At 55.8% G+C, this 17,145-nt stretch overlaps 5 protein-coding genes across 5 annotated transcripts; 1 reads left to right on the forward strand and 4 right to left on the reverse strand.

The window, feature by feature from the left end:
* Nucleotides 1-350: 350 nt before the first annotated feature.
* LTHEOB_2558 (Integral membrane protein) lies at nt 351-2,282 on the forward strand (the record flags this gene model as incomplete). Its single annotated transcript, XM_035511383.1, has 4 exons — nt 351-518; nt 572-664; nt 713-1,163; nt 1,231-2,282. The coding sequence occupies 4 exons, from the start codon at nt 351-353 to the stop codon at nt 2,280-2,282; spliced, it is 1,764 nt and encodes a 587-aa protein (XP_035364267.1).
* A 1,059-nt stretch (nt 2,283-3,341) lies between these two features.
* LTHEOB_2559 (Choline/ethanolamine kinase) lies at nt 3,342-6,492 on the reverse strand (the record flags this gene model as incomplete). The annotated part of the gene is made up of 5 exons (XM_035511384.1): nt 3,342-4,052; nt 4,101-4,244; nt 4,298-4,823; nt 4,875-5,832; nt 6,378-6,492. The coding sequence occupies 5 exons, from the start codon at nt 6,490-6,492 to the stop codon at nt 3,342-3,344; spliced, it is 2,454 nt and encodes an 817-aa protein (XP_035364268.1).
* Nucleotides 6,493-7,875: 1,383 nt separating this feature from the next.
* On the reverse strand, nt 7,876-9,081 carry LTHEOB_2560 (Mis12 domain-containing protein; the record flags this gene model as incomplete). Its single annotated transcript, XM_035511386.1, has 3 exons — nt 7,876-8,550; nt 8,616-8,945; nt 9,019-9,081. 3 exons carry the CDS (start codon nt 9,079-9,081, stop codon nt 7,876-7,878), a joined length of 1,068 nt encoding a protein of 355 aa, XP_035364269.1.
* A 760-nt stretch (nt 9,082-9,841) lies between these two features.
* Nucleotides 9,842-12,121, reverse strand: LTHEOB_2561 (Protein kinase; the record flags this gene model as incomplete). Its single annotated transcript, XM_035511387.1, has 6 exons — nt 9,842-10,069; nt 10,126-10,213; nt 10,274-10,736; nt 10,794-11,141; nt 11,193-11,271; nt 11,324-12,121. The coding sequence occupies 6 exons, from the start codon at nt 12,119-12,121 to the stop codon at nt 9,842-9,844; spliced, it is 2,004 nt and encodes a 667-aa protein (XP_035364270.1).
* Nucleotides 12,122-14,642: 2,521 nt separating this feature from the next.
* LTHEOB_2562 (Aminotransferase) lies at nt 14,643-16,772 on the reverse strand (the record flags this gene model as incomplete). The annotated part of the gene is made up of 5 exons (XM_035511388.1): nt 14,643-14,812; nt 14,868-14,946; nt 14,999-15,451; nt 15,832-16,178; nt 16,430-16,772. The coding sequence occupies 5 exons, from the start codon at nt 16,770-16,772 to the stop codon at nt 14,643-14,645; spliced, it is 1,392 nt and encodes a 463-aa protein (XP_035364271.1).
* Nucleotides 16,773-17,145: the final 373 nt, after the last annotated feature.

The following is a 17,145-nucleotide window of genomic DNA, read 5'->3' on the forward strand; positions in this document are numbered from 1 at the left end:
TACTTAGGCCCCGTGCGACCTCTTCCCTCGATCCTCGGTTTGGTTCATCCCATGGGTGCTTCAAGACCAGGGCCCGATGTCTTGTCAATACACTTCCATTGCACGACGATCATTGCTTCACTGCTTACCCAACCGCCTACTCGATGCCAATTCTGTACTTGGAATCCATCTGCCTGACCTGCCCCTACGCTGAACTGAAGTTTCTTGCCATAGTACCACAACTTCTCAACGGTTGCCATCACCCTCTATGCCGAGTCCGTTATAGCACTGCAGGACGCCTTGTGGAACAACCGCGCGAGTGGCGACGACAGCAACTCTGAGCCTCCTCACAGCCCGAACCCACGGCACAGATGGCGTATCATCCGTTCTCGGAGACCGAGTCCAAGGCCCCTGCCGAGCTTGCTGTCTGCATCGTTTTCCTCGTGCTCACTTACCTCGCTGTTGGTGCACGATGCTACGTTCGGACCTGCATAATCAAAAGCTTCGGGTGGGATGATGCCCTGATGGTGGTTGCGTTGGTACGATGGAACGCTTTAGCATTCTCAACGAGACCGACTAATGTGAGCTTTAGATCTTCTTTAATGTATGGGCCATTTCAATCATTGTCATCGCGTATCAGTATGGAGGAGGTACGCACACCAGTGTTATCGGAACCGCGATGCACGTAAGTCCACCACGCCCTCATGGTGCAAACCCGTCTAACACGGCCCAGTGGATAATAGTCTCAGAAACATTCTACGTACTCACGGCTATGATGGTTAAGCTGTCCTTGGGTATCTTCTTCCTACGAATAGTCATCAAACCGTGGCAACGAGCCATGGTGTACGTCGTAATGATTCTTATCGCTCTCACAAGCATCTTCTTTTTCTTCTTCCTCATCTTCCTCTGTGGCAATCCGAAGGATTACTTGATACGCTACGTCTACGACCAATGTGCGCCGCGGCACGTTCAAAATGCGCTTGCATACGTGGCCGCCTCTCTGGGTGCCGCGGCGGACTGGATATATGCGCTCATCCCAATCCAGATTGTGGTGCAGGCCAATATGGACCTACATTCCAAGCTCTCTGTTCTCTTCATTCTCTCTGTTGGCACCATCGGCTGCGTCTGCTCCACCATCCGTCTCAAGTACATTGGAGGTTTAGTCAGTCCAACCGACTTTTTCTGTACGCCCACTCTCTTGGAACACATCCACTAATGAGCGAACCCGAAAGCTAACCCTTGACGTTGTAGGGAATGCGGCGATGATAGCTATATGGTCGGGCATCGAATGCGGCGCGGGAATCACGGCCGGGTCTCTCGCAACTCTCCGCCCGCTGTTCAAGCGTTGGCTCGCCACCGTCCGCAGCTTCACCTCCGGCTCACTTGGCTCCTCGTCCGCACGACGCCGAAAGCGCGCTACAAACCAAAACGGCACCAGCACAAGCAGCGGCGCAGCCAGTGGTGGCATCAGACCGGACGGCCGCGCCCCCGTCGACGTTCACGACGACCATGTCCACAGGCTGCAGCCCCGCTCCTTCCCCAGCCGCAATTCATCATCCATCAGCGGAAGCGGTGCAGGAGGCAGCAGAGCATGGCCGGGCCCCGAGTGTTGGGAGAAGCTCGACGGGGCCAACGACGGCTCCGGCGACGACGACGACGACGACGACGCCATCGCCCGCAGCGACAGCATCACGCGGCATCACTGCAGCAGCGAGTACTCTACCGAGGACGTGGAGCTGAACGACCTGTCCCGCGAGACGTCACGCGAGCTTCTAGAGCATCGCCAGCAGCTTCCATCGTCGTCATTCTCACCACCACCTTCACCGCCATCCCAGCCTCTTCCACCGCTTCCGCCTCCGCCCCCGCCACCTCCACCGCCCCCGCCATCTCTTCTGAGGAGTGCCATGGCATCATTCACGAGTGCGCGGCCTCTGTCTGTTATTCCGGAGCGTGACAGCGTGGCCAGCAACAGTGGCAGCGTCGGCAGCGGTGGGTGGGAGTGGCCGCCGCCCGCGCTAAACTCACCGCCAACGGCGGACCGGTGGTCCGAATATGAGCAGCAGCAGCAGCAGCAGCAGCATGTGTGGGAGCGAAGGGAGAACGATGATGTCGAAGCGACGATGGTATTGTCGTTCGAACCGGATCTAGAGCTGGGCCGGCCGTTCACCATTGACGCTGAGGGGAGGATATTGGACGCGGATGAGTTGAGGAGAAATCATCGGCGTCATCGGGTGATAGGCCCATCTGGCACTCTTGATCCTAGAAGAGAAGGAGCAAATCTGGTCATATGGAGCGACAGATGAAAGACGTTATTTCGGACTGCAAGAGAAAGGATATGTGCGCCCTATTATGAACTAACGATCTATTGGTAAATTGAAATGTGTCTTAATCAAACACTACCCGAAGGGAAACCTTTCCTCCATTATTATTGAGCTTACCTCGAATAATGCCTTCGCAGCTATCATATTGCTCCGTGCAGACGGACAATGGTGATAAGCAAGAATTATGAATGGATAGTGGTAATTAAGCGTTGCGACTACTAACGATATCTCAGCCAAAAGTAAGAGCCTGCCCTCAACTAATTTCTTGGTGGGATAGTCTGTGTTCGAATTAGAGGACCGAGAATCGAAGTGATGAAGTAAAAAAAAGGCAAAAAGGAAAGCTCATACGTCGTATCGGTCAAGCCTCGTCAATAGCTTCCGTTTCTCAAAGGACCCGGAGGCGATATTGGCCAAGGCGACCTGACGTCCACCTATGTCTTTTCAACTAGGGGTGTCATCGCTTGAAAACCTTCTGCCCAGTTTGCAGCTGACCCAATTAGGAAGTGATTCCCAATTAGGCAACGCCTGATGACCATAAGTGACCTCCGCAATACTTTTTGGTACCGATCGATCCGACCACTTATCGATTTTGTTGGAAGGAAATTTGCACTTATCATATTTAGACTTCCTACCACACCCACAGGCATATTCTTTTCTACCGCACCGTGCGGTATAGCGCTGATGGCGCATGCTTGCAGTAAATCATTTTGATTTGCAAGGCCATGGGATGCTGTTGCTCACGATATGCACGTAGACAGAAGAACATCACATTTACATCTCTCCTTTCCCTGCACTTCAGCGAAAACACTCTTCCATCCGGACCCGTTTGATTTGGGTTTTCATAATGTATATTATGTCTGTTCGTAGCTCGTTGCTATGTAATGCTATTACCAGCCTTTCGCCACTGCGCATTCATCTTGCCCAGCCATTCTTCAGAAACTCAGCAACCCTAAAGACAGCTTTAGATAATCGCCTTATGCCTTGTTGTCATCGCGGTCGTCCTTCTCTCAGCTTCAGAATATAACATGGCCATATCCCATCCTAATAGTCCACAACCTTGAGCCTCTGCCTCAACTCCTCTGGTAGTTCATCGTCCTTGACGATGCCTAGCCTCACCGCATCACCCCAGAAAAACATCGCGCGATCGTTTGCGTATCCCAGGTAATCAAACTCCTCTTCCTCTGCCGTGCCCGACGAGCTGCCAGCATCTCCCAGATCCGCACCCTCCTCCGCCTTCTTGTCCTGAAGGTCCTCTGAAGGTGGGTCCGTCACGCCCACACCCTGGTCGGACTGCGGATTCATGTAGTCCTGCTCTTCCTCAGGAATTGCGCCATTCACGGCGGTGTTCTTTTTCGTCTCGCTGTCGAAGTCGGGGAGGCCGGGGAGCTTAGCTTGGACTATTCCCCACGCGACCCATTGCGCAGAATTAGCGAGACGCCAGAGGCGCGTTTCGCCCATGAGGCGCTTGACCTCCTTCTCAATCTCAGCTTCTTCACGCTCTTCTTGCTCTTGGAGCTGCTGAGGTGGAGCCCGCGAATCTAGCATGAATGCTGAGATGGAAGAACTGTGAGTCAACGTAGGGGGTCGGGCGTTGCTGGGCGTCGTGGAAGAATCGCTGCTGTGAGAAGGCTGGAAAGGGCGGTGGGTGATGTAGGATCGAATGAAGCGATGTTGTTCGGCAGGTGTAGGATATGCATTCGTGTTGACGGCATGAGGCGCCTTCTCGTCGTGGTAATTGTAGCACCATTCGGTCTGCTAGCTGTTAGTACAAGAACTAAAAGGTGCAACTGAATCACCTACGAAATGATTGGCGAACTCCAATCCAGGAGTATTGGCGTTCGCGTACTCGAAGTCGATGACTACAAGCTGCTTGTGCTCGTTGGCAGGAAGAAGCAACGGAGAGTCTCCTGGAGGAATAAGTCGGAGGATGTTTCCGTATTGTGTCTGAAAACATAGGATCAGCACCTGTATGTTCCCACTCACGATTGGACACTTACGTCGTTGTGAGCGAAGACTAGCCGCTCATTGAGTTCTTTGGTTCCTCCGTACTGTTCATTCAACCAGTTCCGATACTTGTCCACCGTCTGCCGGAACATATCCCAGGGAACGCCGCAGACAAACCCAAGTTCGGCCAGCGATCCGATATCCTCACTTTGCTTGGAGCCTGCTTGCAACTTCGAAACTTCTGCATCAAGCCATTTCGAAATGTACTCGCAACGATCAACCCATTTGTCCCAGTTCTTCCATATGAAAGGCCCATCTTCGCGCTCTTGAGGGAGCAAATCGATACCCTCGTGCAGCTCCCGCATGCGTTTGGCAATCTGAACAGAGGTGTCCGGGTTGCGGAGGTCCCTGGGAGTGAGCGTGCGGGCGTGGAAGAACTCCTCAAAGCGACCGTTAGAAAAAGTACCGAGGAGGCGCGGGCCGATCTTCTTGCGAGCCAGCCTGCGCAAGATCTGAAGTTCAGATTCTCGGTCAATGAGATGCTCGACCTGGGGGCCGTAGACGCGGAGAAGTAGTTTCCTGCAGTGGTAATCAGCGCAGACCCATTTATCACGTCGAGGTTGAACTTACGGAGGAGGATTACGGGGGCGCGGGTGGATATCACCCTCTTCTCCTTGCCTAGGTGGAAGGTCTTTCGGAGGAGAAACAACGTAGACAGCGTTTGTGAGAGCTCCGCTAAGCCTCTCGACCTCAATATCGCTGCTTCTGTCCATAGGAACTCTGCGCCATCCCTTCAAGCGTAGGGTGTGCGCAAGCCGAACAATCTCATATTTGAACGTCGCCCACGCCTGCTTCTCCTTGACCTTCCTCGTTCCGGGAGTCAATTGATCATCTTCGTCGTCTTCGTCAATACCACCTCCAGAATAGGCGAGAGTGCGGGTGTTGTCAAGGACGACATCACAGCTTGGAACAAGCACGTCACCATCTTGGTATTCGGTGTCAGACGAGCCGGCTGTCGACTGGCGTCTCAGCTTGCGACCAATCCGATGAGGCATCTTGCGGCCCTCATGGCTGATGGCAGAAATGCCCTTCTCAAGAATGTGCTCGAGTGCGTCCAAAGCAACCGAGCCCTCGGACGCATCAGAAGGCCGCCGCACCTCGTTTTCGGCTGCGCCGTCGGTTTGTACGTCGGCAGATTCACTGAGTGATTTTTCTGGAATGCCAGACTCTGATGATTCAGGAGGAGGGGCTCGTTTACTGGCTTTGCGGGCTGCTCTTCTTGCCTTCTCCTGCTTCAACCAGGCGCTGACTTGGGCCATCAATTGTTGAGCATGGTGGCCATGGCCACGGTGTGACGAATGAGCGCTATCCTCGGCAAGGATGTCAGATAGAGCACTTTCGGCTAAGCTTTGGCCGGATGAGGCGTTGCGGTCGGACAGAGGCCGACCAGAGAGGCGCTTGCCAATCTTGATGCGATGCTGCTGTTTTGAGGGAGTGCGCTCAAGCGTCAAGGTGCCATCATCATCCACATCCTTCGAGTGAGCAGGCTCGAGGATTGGCGAAATTTCCGGGTCGGCAATGGTGACAACTGGTGGAGTGTTAATACGGGCTATCCTGTTTCGAATCCGGAGGAAGAAAGCCATCTCTGCCGCAAGGCAGAAGCGCTGGTAAGCCGGCAAAGGGGCAGGGAGTGGGAAGAAGGCAAGAACAGGGCGGCAGGCAGCAGGAATATTTGTTGGTGGGCAATTGCTCAGTTGGGATTGCGGAAGTAGTCATGTCTTGTACTTGGGAGACGCGTCGCCAAAGTCGGAGATAAACCAAGATAAGCGCTCCTTCCCCAATGGTGTCGCGCGACCACTCGCGCTTTCTCTTCTTTCCATTGCGTGACCGAAACCAGGGGCCGCTCTCCGGAAAGCCGCAGCGCGATGCTGTGACACCACTTCCTGCCGCAATCGATTCACGAACGAGCCTGCATGGAGCCTCCATTGTTCGGCTATCAGCCGTGCAGGGGAGCAGAGAAGACGCACCCCGGCACCTTACCGCCCAACCCTCGCAACGAGCAATCGTGAAATTAAATACAGAAGTTGCGTGGCAGCGGAAGAGGCGGAACAGAAAAGAAGTCGAAGGACTCACCTTTTGGAGCAGGACTTCGTGGTGCCACGGCGGGACTGATGCCACCATTTCCAGAGCTGTCTGCTGGAGGCTTCAGCGCGCTGTCATTGGCCTGCTTTGCGGGCTCGGACGACATGGCTGTTTGCTTTTAGCACGGCAGATCGGGCAACGAAGGCGGCGGAGCGTGTGCTTGTCACGACGGGAGACCCTGGCAGCGCGCGGCAAGCGACAAGGAGCAAAGAGGCGGAAGGAGGCGAAGCGGCGGACGGGCTGGGGGTGAGGAAAAAGAGCGTCGGCGCGGAAAGTCTCGCTCAAGAGGAAGATGGCGCGCCTGGACTGGGCTCTGGAAGTCTGGCTATCCGCACGTGAAGGGCAGGCGGTGTGGAGCGTGCAGGCCGCGCCGGGTGGGACGAGAATTGGCTGCAAGGCCCGTCAAAGTGATGAGACGTTCGGATAAAGGGGAGCAGCGCAGCTAGCGATTAAAGAGCTTGGTGTAGGCTGGCTGTGTCTGGTCATGGAAACAGGCGTTATCGCTACACACTAGGTGCCCGCGCGCCGCAGCCCAGCGCCGCCGCCGCCCGTGCCCGGCCTGCAGGGACTTCCCTCCACTGGCGCATCGCACGCATGCATGCATTATGACGCCCGCCCAAATGCCGGAATCTTGGTTTTGCTCGGTGATCATCCGGTTCCCAATCCGGCAACCACCGTCTTTCAAGCCATTCACGCGCTGCCCGGAGCGCACACCTGGCATCATGGCGACTGCGTCCAGCTTGTCTGCTTTCCCCGCAGCGGCGCGCGCACCCGCCTCCCGGCAGAATGTCGTGGAAAGAACTGCATGATTTCATCTCGGCGCGCCTCGCCTGCTGCCCTTCCCCACGGCCGCGACCCACCACCAACAATCTGCGACCGCCGAGCTACGCCCAAGACAGCTACCGCCCGTGGGCACGTTGCAGCAGCGTCTTCTCGCCGCTGGAGTCGGGCAATCCGGACCACGTGTTGTGATCATGCCCGGGGTCTCGTTGTCCTCGCTGCCTGACAACTGTACCGGCAACACTTGTTCCAGCTGTGCGTCAGGCCACGTTTCGTAGGCAGAGAAGACTTGCCTGCTGCGTAGCGCGTGGATCCTTCCACTCTAGGCGCTCGTTGCAACTTAAACCCCGAAGCCCTAATATATCTCTGTCCATTGACAATTTGATATTACTGCCACATTACTCGCTACCGCTCAATTTGGTCGACTATAGATTCCTGGCAACGCCACATCCAAACAACGGCTTCCGGAGATTGTAGCCATATCCATTACTCAAAATGTTTTCAAAGATATCGTTACATCCCCAACCAAGTACCGATTAGTATCGCTTCAACAAAAAAAAAACATCAGTGTTTGTTCTTACGCAGACAGTACATGGAGCCTTACCTGCCGCTCATATGGGTATCATTTGATGCCAACGCCGAAACTCCCAGCTCCATGCAAGTAGGTCCTCTGAAAATTCGTAACGCTCAATGCCATGCATCTCCCGCTTTACTCCTGCATCTGCTCCCCATTCTCGCCCCCTTCCGTCTTTTCTCCAACGAGCCCCGCTACCGCCTCCATGCCCTTCACCTCCTCCGGCAGCATTCTTCTCCCCAGACCCTCCGAGCTACCCTCACCACTCCCAACATCCATACCCTTCCTCTCCATTATCCTCTTCGTCCGCTTCTCCACGTATTCGCTCCGCTGCTTCGCGAATTCCGACTCGGGCCCAGCGCCACCCGCCGTGCCCAGCGCCGCGATCTTCGGCCTTAAATTCTGCAGGATCTGCCGCAGCGCCGGGAGCTGGCTTAGCGCGAACGCCGTGTTCTGCCTCAGCGGCTCGTGCCTAGGCAGCGCAGCAGTCCCATCGGTGGGGAGAGAGATGCCCAAGTTCTGCGCCGCCGGTGCCGATGCCAGGAAAGCGAGCGAAGGGTTCTGGGCAGCTGTTGGGGCGGGGCCGTCGCTGGTGTGCTGCGGCGAGGACGCCGGCTCGGTCTTCATGCCTGTATTGCCTCCTAATAGACCGCGTAGCTGCGTAAGCAAGGCCTCATTGCGTGCCTTTTCCGCGAGAAGGGCGGTATGTAGTTTGTTGGTTTCTTGAACTTTCCGACGTAGGGCTTGGACGGATTCGGGGGTCGGCAGCGGGGTTGAGGACGAGGTTGAGGTGTTCGGTAGTTGAAGGTCCTGGGATGAAACAGATGTTGGCTTACTTATACAGTAGACACCGTCGATAGTCACACCTAACGTACCTGATAATGCGCCAGCCTCACCCACGGCACCAGGTCCTCAGGCACGGTGAGAACATTTCTCAGCAAATAGATTTCCAGCTTGTCAAAGTTCTTATCGACCGTAGCTTCCAGTAGCGTTTCTAGTTGGTGCACGCCTTCTTCAATCTCTTTTCTTGCGTCTGGAAAAAGCGGGTTTCCTTCGCCGTCGGTGTCTGGTATAGTGTTCTCCGCGGCCGCTCTGGCAGCGAAGCCAAGGCGCGAGGGTGGTGTCTCGAGCAGGCCGGCCTCAACCGCATCGACCGCGCGGTTGATCAGCTCGTTGATCATGTTGATTATCTGGTCAATGAGGGTCTTGCACCAGAAGTCAGCATTCGGCTTGTTTTTGCCGCAATGGTGCAGGCATTTGCGCAAGCGGAACTCTTACGAGCGGCGTGTAGCGAAAGTGCTCGGTGAGGAGCGAGGTCTCGATCTGCTTCGTCTGCGCCATCTTGGACTTGGTGCTGCATAGGCGGACGCGTGACGTTGGTTGGCGCACATACGCGTGCTAGGTGTGGTGTTGCTTGACCGAGTGTTTACCCGCATGGCGCGCGCGGTGCCCGCGTCACCGCCAAGCCTTTTCACCGCCCTAGGCTGCGGGCACGCGAATCATGGCAAGATGGCCGGGAACACCCCAATTACTCTCGCCCTGCAGGGAATCTCCGCAGATCTCAGACCACCAGTCAATCATCCGCACCCGGTGACGCGTGTCAGGTGCCGCAGTGTACATCGTGATGGAGGCGCACGAAACTCGATTGTGCAGGAGATTATATCTATGGATACAACAGACCTCCGCGGATCCGAATCAATCGCCTCCCCCGCAATGCCTGTCCGTGGATGCTCTAGCGCCTTCGCTTCCCGTCCCATCTAAGATCCCTTCAAAAACCCGGTTCCTTAACCCAAGGCACGCCGGAGAGATTAGACGCACTCTCGATATTTTCGAGGGCGTACTGTATGTGGATATAGCCAGCTCCCTTTGTGTGTCTGAACGAAGAAAGTTATGCAAAGAAAAAAGAAACCCTGCAACAGAATCCATATGAAACTCCAGAGCCGACCAGATGATTGTAAGCCCGCCCATGCTCCTTTCATAAAGAAAAGGTCGTCATTGTGGTATCGTCGAGGCAAAAGCCTTCGACCAGGTCTGAAAGAGCTTGCACAAGAGAAAATTTTGTGTCGAGACGTCGTGTGATGTGACCTTCCGCGAGAGTTGGTCACCGGTAACCGTTCTCCCTCTCCTGCCTGGCCTTCTCGGCCCTTACCCGCTCCTGCTTCTTTCGGATCTTGAGTGCCTCGGTGCCGTCGTCCTCGATCCTCTGGGTGAACCAGGGGTGGTTGAGAGCCTCCTTGGCTGTAATCCGCTTCGATGGATCATACACGAAGATCCTCTTGAGGAGGTCGAGGAACTGCAGATTGAATTCGTTGTGAGGCGGGATGGTGTCCTAAACAGCGCATGTTAGCAACGGTCGGATCGAGAGAAAATCGAGGGAATAATTACCTGCAGCCGCTTCATTGCTTTGACATACTTCCGGGAAGCCTTGGGAGTATCTGTGTTGGGATAGTCGAGCTTTTGGCCCTTGAAGTACCTATTTCTGGAGCATTAGCGACCATGCATCTCCAAAAATCACGACCCGGCGACAACTTACTGTGAAGCGGGGTTGCGGGACTGTCCCCTGTCCTTAGCCAGGACCTGCCTGATCAAGTGCTTATCCAACTTGCCACCACAAACAGCCTCCATCATCGCGAGATGCTCCAAATTGTCGTGAGTCTGAAACAGAGCATCTCCAGTGAAGAACTCAACTAGAATACAACCAATACTCCAAATATCACAGGGATAACTCCATCCAAGGTTGAGGATGATCTCAGGCGCGCGATAGTGGCGCGTCGAAACAACCGAAGAGTGGTATTCGTCGTCGAAAGTGGCTGAGCCAAAGTCGATCAGGCGAATCTCAGGGTTTAGTAAAACCTTCCTGTGGCGAGCCGAACGAGCAGTGGCGGTCGAGGAAGACGGTATTGTCCGGTTGTATGTGAAGGTCTGGTATGCATTGTTGACAAGCAGGATGTTCTCCGGCTTCAGATCGGTGTGAATGAGGTGCAAATCGTGAAGAACTTTGCCCAGTTAGCGCGACAAGTATCAGAAAAAGCAAAAAAACAGGATCGACCTACAAGCAACGCTGGTGAGAAGTTGATGCGCAAAAGTCTGGATATGAGTACTGGGGAAAGGCACAAATTGGTTCGACTTGAGGAAGTCAAACACGCTCTGGCCGTAAAGGTCGGTGACAATGCAGATGTGATTCCGAAAGTCGAAGCAATCGCGCAGGTGGATGCACTTGTTCCTGTTGTGCGGGTCGTTCGAGGCGAGCGTCGACAAGACTCTAAGCTCGATGCGAGATGCGTCGCGGTATTTTTGGACCGATCGGATGACCTTGATGGCGACCTTGTTGCCCTTCTTCTTGTCAAAAGCCTCGACGACCTTGCCGAAAGTGCCCTGGCCGAGCAGCTTCACTATTTGGTCTGCGACAAGTCAGCAATGATACGGTGGCGTGGAGAGAACAAAGCACGTACACTTCTCGGTGATGTCTGCATCGGGGTGGACAACGTAGTGCCCGTCCTCATCATCGACCTTCTCGTTCGGGCGGTACTTCTGGCAATACGTCAGCGAGCATTCGTGGGCAAAGAGACCAAGAGGAACTCACATCGGGGACGACCTTGACGTAGACATCCTTGGCCTTGATGGGAGGCTGCTTGGGCGGGACGTAGGTGGTCCAGTGTTCTTGCTGCTGCTCAGTCTCTCGTCGCTTCGCTTCCTTGGCCTCATCCAGCGTGGTCCTGCGCGTGGTGCGCTTCCGCTTCTGGCCGACCACACCATCGTCCAACTGAGCTGCGTATGGTCCATTGCTGATCGTCGACCCCAGCGACGTCGACGCAGTAGTGTGTATGGCCGAGGCGGTGCGGTCGGTGGAGATGGTGTGGTTCGAAGGCGTGCCGCCGTAGATGGGCGTCTCGGTTGTGGAGTATGACGTGTTTTGGTGGTAGACGGGATCGTAGGCAGTCGAAGTCGCGGTCTTGCGCTTCTTGTCGGCGTGGCGATCGGCGGCAGCTGCGGCGACAGCCCTGGAGGACTGAGGCGGCTGGGGCTCCGGGGTGTCGTCATCAATCACGATGACTTCCTTGGGAAGGCCGTTCTTGTAGAACTCGTTCCAGTCGGGCTTGTGGTTCCGCCTCCGGGCGGGCATGCTGGGCAATTGCTGCTGGTCGGCGGTGTAGTGGGTGGGGTACGACTCCGCTTGCTGCGGCGGCTGGCGGGCGTTGACCGTGGCCGTCCTTCGCAGATCCTGGCTGGGGTAGGCGTTGTTGTAGTGCGAGTTGGTCAGACGCGACGAGCCATTTACATGCTGGGACACCTGGGGCTGCCACGACTGGTGATGTGGTGGATAGTACTGGTGGTGCTGGTGAGGAGGGAGGGCCGCGGTCGCTGTCGAAGGGGTCGACATGGCCAGGCCGGTGCGAGGACCGAAGTCGTGGAGCGTGACGGCAGCCGAAGTGAAACTGGCAAAAAGGCGTTCACCGGGCTAGAGCAAGCACCAGTCAACGCAGCGGCGGGCGATCGAGGCAGAGGACGGGCGTGTCGAGGCTGCAGGCAGCGCGCAGCGGGAGCGAAAATGCGCCTTTGCTGCGAAGGCCGCCCGGTCGGAAGTGGAAGAGGCAATGACGGGGAAACGGCGGGAAATGACGGACGAGGCGGGTTGGATCTGGCACTGAAAGCTCTTCAGCGGGGGCCGAGGACGTCAGAGCATGATCCAAAGCGGTGTGCGGAGGAAGCGGCGTGGTGGTGGGCTTGCTTTGGGGCGAGCGATATTGAGGTCAGAGCCGGCGACTGGGCACGATGGAGGCACAGAGTGAGGTGGACTCGGTGCGGGTTAGCGCGAATTGCACTCCTCTTTTGCAGGCATGCGCGCTGATTCGCAGCTGGCCAGAAATGCCTGGCCGGCGCAGGTGGACGTGCGTTGCTTTGGTAATTCGATCACTGGGCCATGGGCCTGCGGTCCAGCACTCCGTTCGCAAAAGCGCCGTCACCCACGCGCTGCGGTGGCGCAAGCGATCATGCACTGTTGAGGACGCGCCGCGGGCCGCACGCCTGCGCCCTCACAGCCCTGCACCACAAAAGACACGCTCGCCCACCTCAGTCTGAAGGAGCTCTCCGGCGGCTGCGCCCAGCTGCGCCGCGCACGCATTGTGTGCTGGGCCCGGGGCTGGGCCGGCGGATTGGCGATGGAGGCTGCTGCGTGCTCAGACTGCCGCCCCAAGCGGCGCCGGAACGCCCACGGCTCCATCCAGCCTCGCTTGAAGCTTCTCCGCGCTCGCTCTCGCCCTGCACACCTGGCCGCTGGCAGCTGACGGCTGACCAGCCCGGTGCCTGTCTCACTCGCACCCGCGCCAGGCACCGCACCCACTTGACGTCGTCCGAAATGAAGCGGCACGCCGACGGTTTGGACGCCGCGCAACAGCGTCACAGGAGATCTCCTGAAACCGCAGGGTGAGATTGACTGCAGTTGCACCTCGCCGCCCGAGTCGCGCCGCCCGCAGCCGCCATCTACGCGCGCTCGGATCTCGCCAACGCTCTATCTGCCTGATCGCCCGCGGCATTCGTAAGGCCCATTCCTCAATTTCGAGAGGATACGAAGCTACGTGCCGCCGCCGCGGCGGGAAATCCCCCACAGGCGCCGCATCAGCTGTGGCGAAGATGGTGTTGGCGTTGGTGCGTCGTCCAGGCTGAGCCGGGGGCGTCTCCTCTTTTCTTCAGCCACCGACGACAAAAGAAACGACCCGCAACCCTGACCACTTTTCTGCCCGTGTCGCTGAGTTGTGCACACCACAATCGCTCTCAACACGCTCTCCGCCGTCGTCTGCCAGGGGCTGCTCATTCTTTTGCCCCGCCGTATCCGCCGCCCTGGGCCGCGTCGCCTGTCACTAGCCCGCTAGCCGCCCTCCAAAGGGCTGGCCTAAAGCACCCGGAAATCAAGCCAATCTTCGCTGCTTAAAAAGGGCGCTGCCGGTGCCCCTAAATCTGGCCGCGGCGGGCGAGCCACACTGAACGTCGAGGCTTGGCCTCTTCAACGTGCACCAGGAAGCGAAACGCGCTGCCAAGCGAAGCAGATCGCCCTCACTCCTAATAATGTCGAATAAGATAAAGCAACGTCGGCCGTAGGATCCACGGCTGCGTGCCTGTGCCGAAGCAGGGGCTGTCGGCGAGGAGACGTCCGGGACTTTGATACTTTAATTCACTTCAACACTGACGTCGAACGCAAGGGGTCCGCAAAATGGGCCCCGTCCCCGTTCGTCATCAGCTAATTCGCATGGCCTACCACACTTCTCACCACAGATTCCGCACATTCCTTCTGCCAGCCTGCGCTTTGCATGGGACAACATTCGCACTGGCCTTCTGTTTCCTCGGGTCTCGTAAGTATTACGATGACGGTGGCGTGATGGTCACAAGGAGTTGAAGAGTCCAATGTCCGTTTTTTTAGGCTGCCTAGCCGGGTATACATACTGTCATCGCGAGCGCGGTCGTTAAATCTTTACGGCTTTCACTTCTCAAACGCTCCATAGCGGCTGATGTCTGAAGCATCTTACAAAGACCGGTCGATCCAATCCAAGACTCCACTGTTGCCTGATGGCGACTCCGTTGTGACACCTGCTGACGCTACCATCCACGGCCATCTCTCCATATCTCACATTCGTCGGATATTTGCACTTGCAGCTCGTGTGCGATGATCCTCGCGGTTGGATGATGTAGCGCCACCTGCTTGCAACGGCGGTTTTTTTCCAACCAGGAAGGTCGCCATGCAGAGTCATCTGCTGCGCAATGCATTCCCCGCTCTATGCCGATCAGCATCCTCGTTGCTAATTCGCATCAAAAAGCTCGAGCGCTCCATTTCACCCGTCTGTCTAGTGGCAAATGTAGCTGTTTACACCGTGACGTCTTCTTGAATAGCTCCGCAAAGCATCGACGCCTCAAAGCTCCGCGAAAAACTCAGTGATGACTGCAGTCGTTAAGTCCACGATTTTCTCCACATCAGCCTTTGTCACGTTATATGCGGGGGCTAACAACACGTGGTCGCCGGATTTGCCGTCCACTGTGCCGGTGCCTGGGTAAATCGAGATGCTGTACTTGGGCTCCATTCCTAGAAAGGTCATTAGTGTCTGTCTGCATGGACGATGAATCTTGCGGCAACGAACCTTTTTCATGAACGCCCATTGCTACGCCAAGTCTCGGGTCGAACGGCTCTTTCGTGGCCTTGTCCTTCACAAATTCGATCTGATCCTAATGTCAGCTATCGGCTCGCGTCAGGTCCTAAAGTTGCACTTACTCCCCAGAAAAGCCCGCGGCCTCGAATGTTGCCAACATTTGGATGAGTCTCGAGTTTCTTTTTGAGTAACTCCTCTAGATAGCCCCCCATAGCCCTGACATTCTCGCACAGATGATCCTCCCGAATGATGCGCTGCACCTCTGCCGCCGCCGCGCAAGCCAATGGGTGGCCCTGGTATGTCTGGCCATGAGAAAAGCTGCCGGTGCCCTTCTCCAGCGCGCCCACCACACGGTGGTTGATTAGCACGCCTGCGACGGGAGCGTAGCCGCCGCCTAGGCCCTTTCCGATGGTCTGAATGTCGGGGACCACGCCTTCCTGCTGCCAAGCATGAAGCGTACCGGTGCGGCCCATGCCGCTCATGATCTCGTCCATGATGAGCAGCGCCCCGTACTTATCGCAGACGGCCTTGACAGCCTTGAAGTAACCGGGCACGGAAGGGACGCAGCCGAGAGCCTATAGGCGTTTTTGTCAGCAATTAAATCTTCGCATGGCGATTGTTTGGTTGGTCGCAAAAAGCTTTTGCATGAATGATGATGGTACACCTCCACTGGCTGAATGAGTTGGAAATGCGGGCGAGGAGCATCGAATCTTGATCTAGTAACTCCTGCCCGAAAAAGAGTACCACACTTGCCAAGACACCCTCTATCAGCGATGACGGTGGAGTTCTCATCATTTTGCGAGATGCCTCTGGAGCATAACATACGACTTTGTGGAATTGGGAACATTGAAGATGCAATCCCAAAACTCCCATTTTCTTTCTCATGCTCTTCCATGGAGGAGTACTCATCAAGAGGTAACCGGGAAAAAGGAGAGGGAGGGTGTTCAAAACGTACCGCACCAACAACCGGCTCCGCCACGAAAGCACACACAGTATCAGGGCCGAGACGCTGGAACTCCTCATCCAGCTCTGTTGCTAGCCTAGCAACATATTCTTCGTCTCCCTCACCGTCTGCTTTACCGCGATATGCGTTGCAAGCGGAAACACGAGAGATGTTCTCTAGCAGCATGGGCTCAAACAGCGCTCTCCGACTAACGTGCCCACCCAGAGACAACGAACCAAGTGTCGTGCCATGATACGATTCCTTTCTGGCGATGAACTTGGTGCGTTGAGGCTGGGGAGGCGAGATCTCTAGATGGTATTGACGGGCAAGCTTCATTGCTGCTTCAATGGCTTCGGATCCTGCACGATGTTTGTCAGCGGGCATACTCTGGGATAATATTTTCTTGAATTTCCCACAACTGCGGATTGCGGAGATCAAATGAGAAGAATCAAAGGCCTAATGTAGCGTAACAAAAGTAAGGTATTGGTGCGGTGCATTTTCGGCTCTCACGCCCACAATGCTTATTCAATCCTTGCAGGAGTGCGGCACCAATGTTGTGCAAATGTTTGCAAGCAATTGATGTAAGGCGAAAAATTAGAGTCAGACATACCTGAGCTGACAATGAAGGCCTTAGCCATTTCTCTGTTGGATCCCAAAACCAACTCTTCGCCCAAAGCCTCAGCAGCAGCAGTGCTGAAGAATAACGAATGGCAATAAGCCGCTTCATTCATTTGTCGCATGACGGCATCTTGAACACGCTTGTCTCCATGACCCAGGCATGAAACAGCAGCGCCACCGGTAGCATCTAAAATCTGCTGGCCATTGGAAAGAGCGAGGTAGTTTCCCGAAGCTCCAACAACCTTGAGAGGGAGTTGCTTCAGATTGCGGTGGAGAATGCCGGAGCTCTTTGCAGCCTCGGCATCCTGATGGTTGGACCGAGATGGAGGCAGCATTGTGGAAGGAGTATCGCAAGAGAAGTTGAACTGGCAGAAGAGTTGAAGTTGAGCAGGAATGCCAAAAACAATGGGACCATTTGATGGTCTAGTGTAGTGGTCCAGTGTCAATCAATGTGGGGAGAGATGGAAGCTTCTTATACGTGTTTTCTTATCTGAAGCACCTCGCCCTCCCCACTCTTGCGAACCACTATTAAGTGAAGATATCTGCTCAATAGAGTAGTCGAAACACTGTGGTGGCTGCGGGGGCGGTAATTAGTGAGTCAGACCGTTCGGCATGCCGAACATACATGAACCGGCCACCGGACCGGCCGGCAACGGTAGGGCTTAGTGCATTCAATGGCGCAACCATGTTTGATGAAGGGGTACTGCC

This window comes from Lasiodiplodia theobromae (assembly GCF_012971845.1).
Source record: "Lasiodiplodia theobromae strain AM2As chromosome Unknown scaffold_6, whole genome shotgun sequence".
Lineage (NCBI taxonomy): Eukaryota > Fungi > Ascomycota > Dothideomycetes > Botryosphaeriales > Botryosphaeriaceae > Lasiodiplodia > Lasiodiplodia theobromae.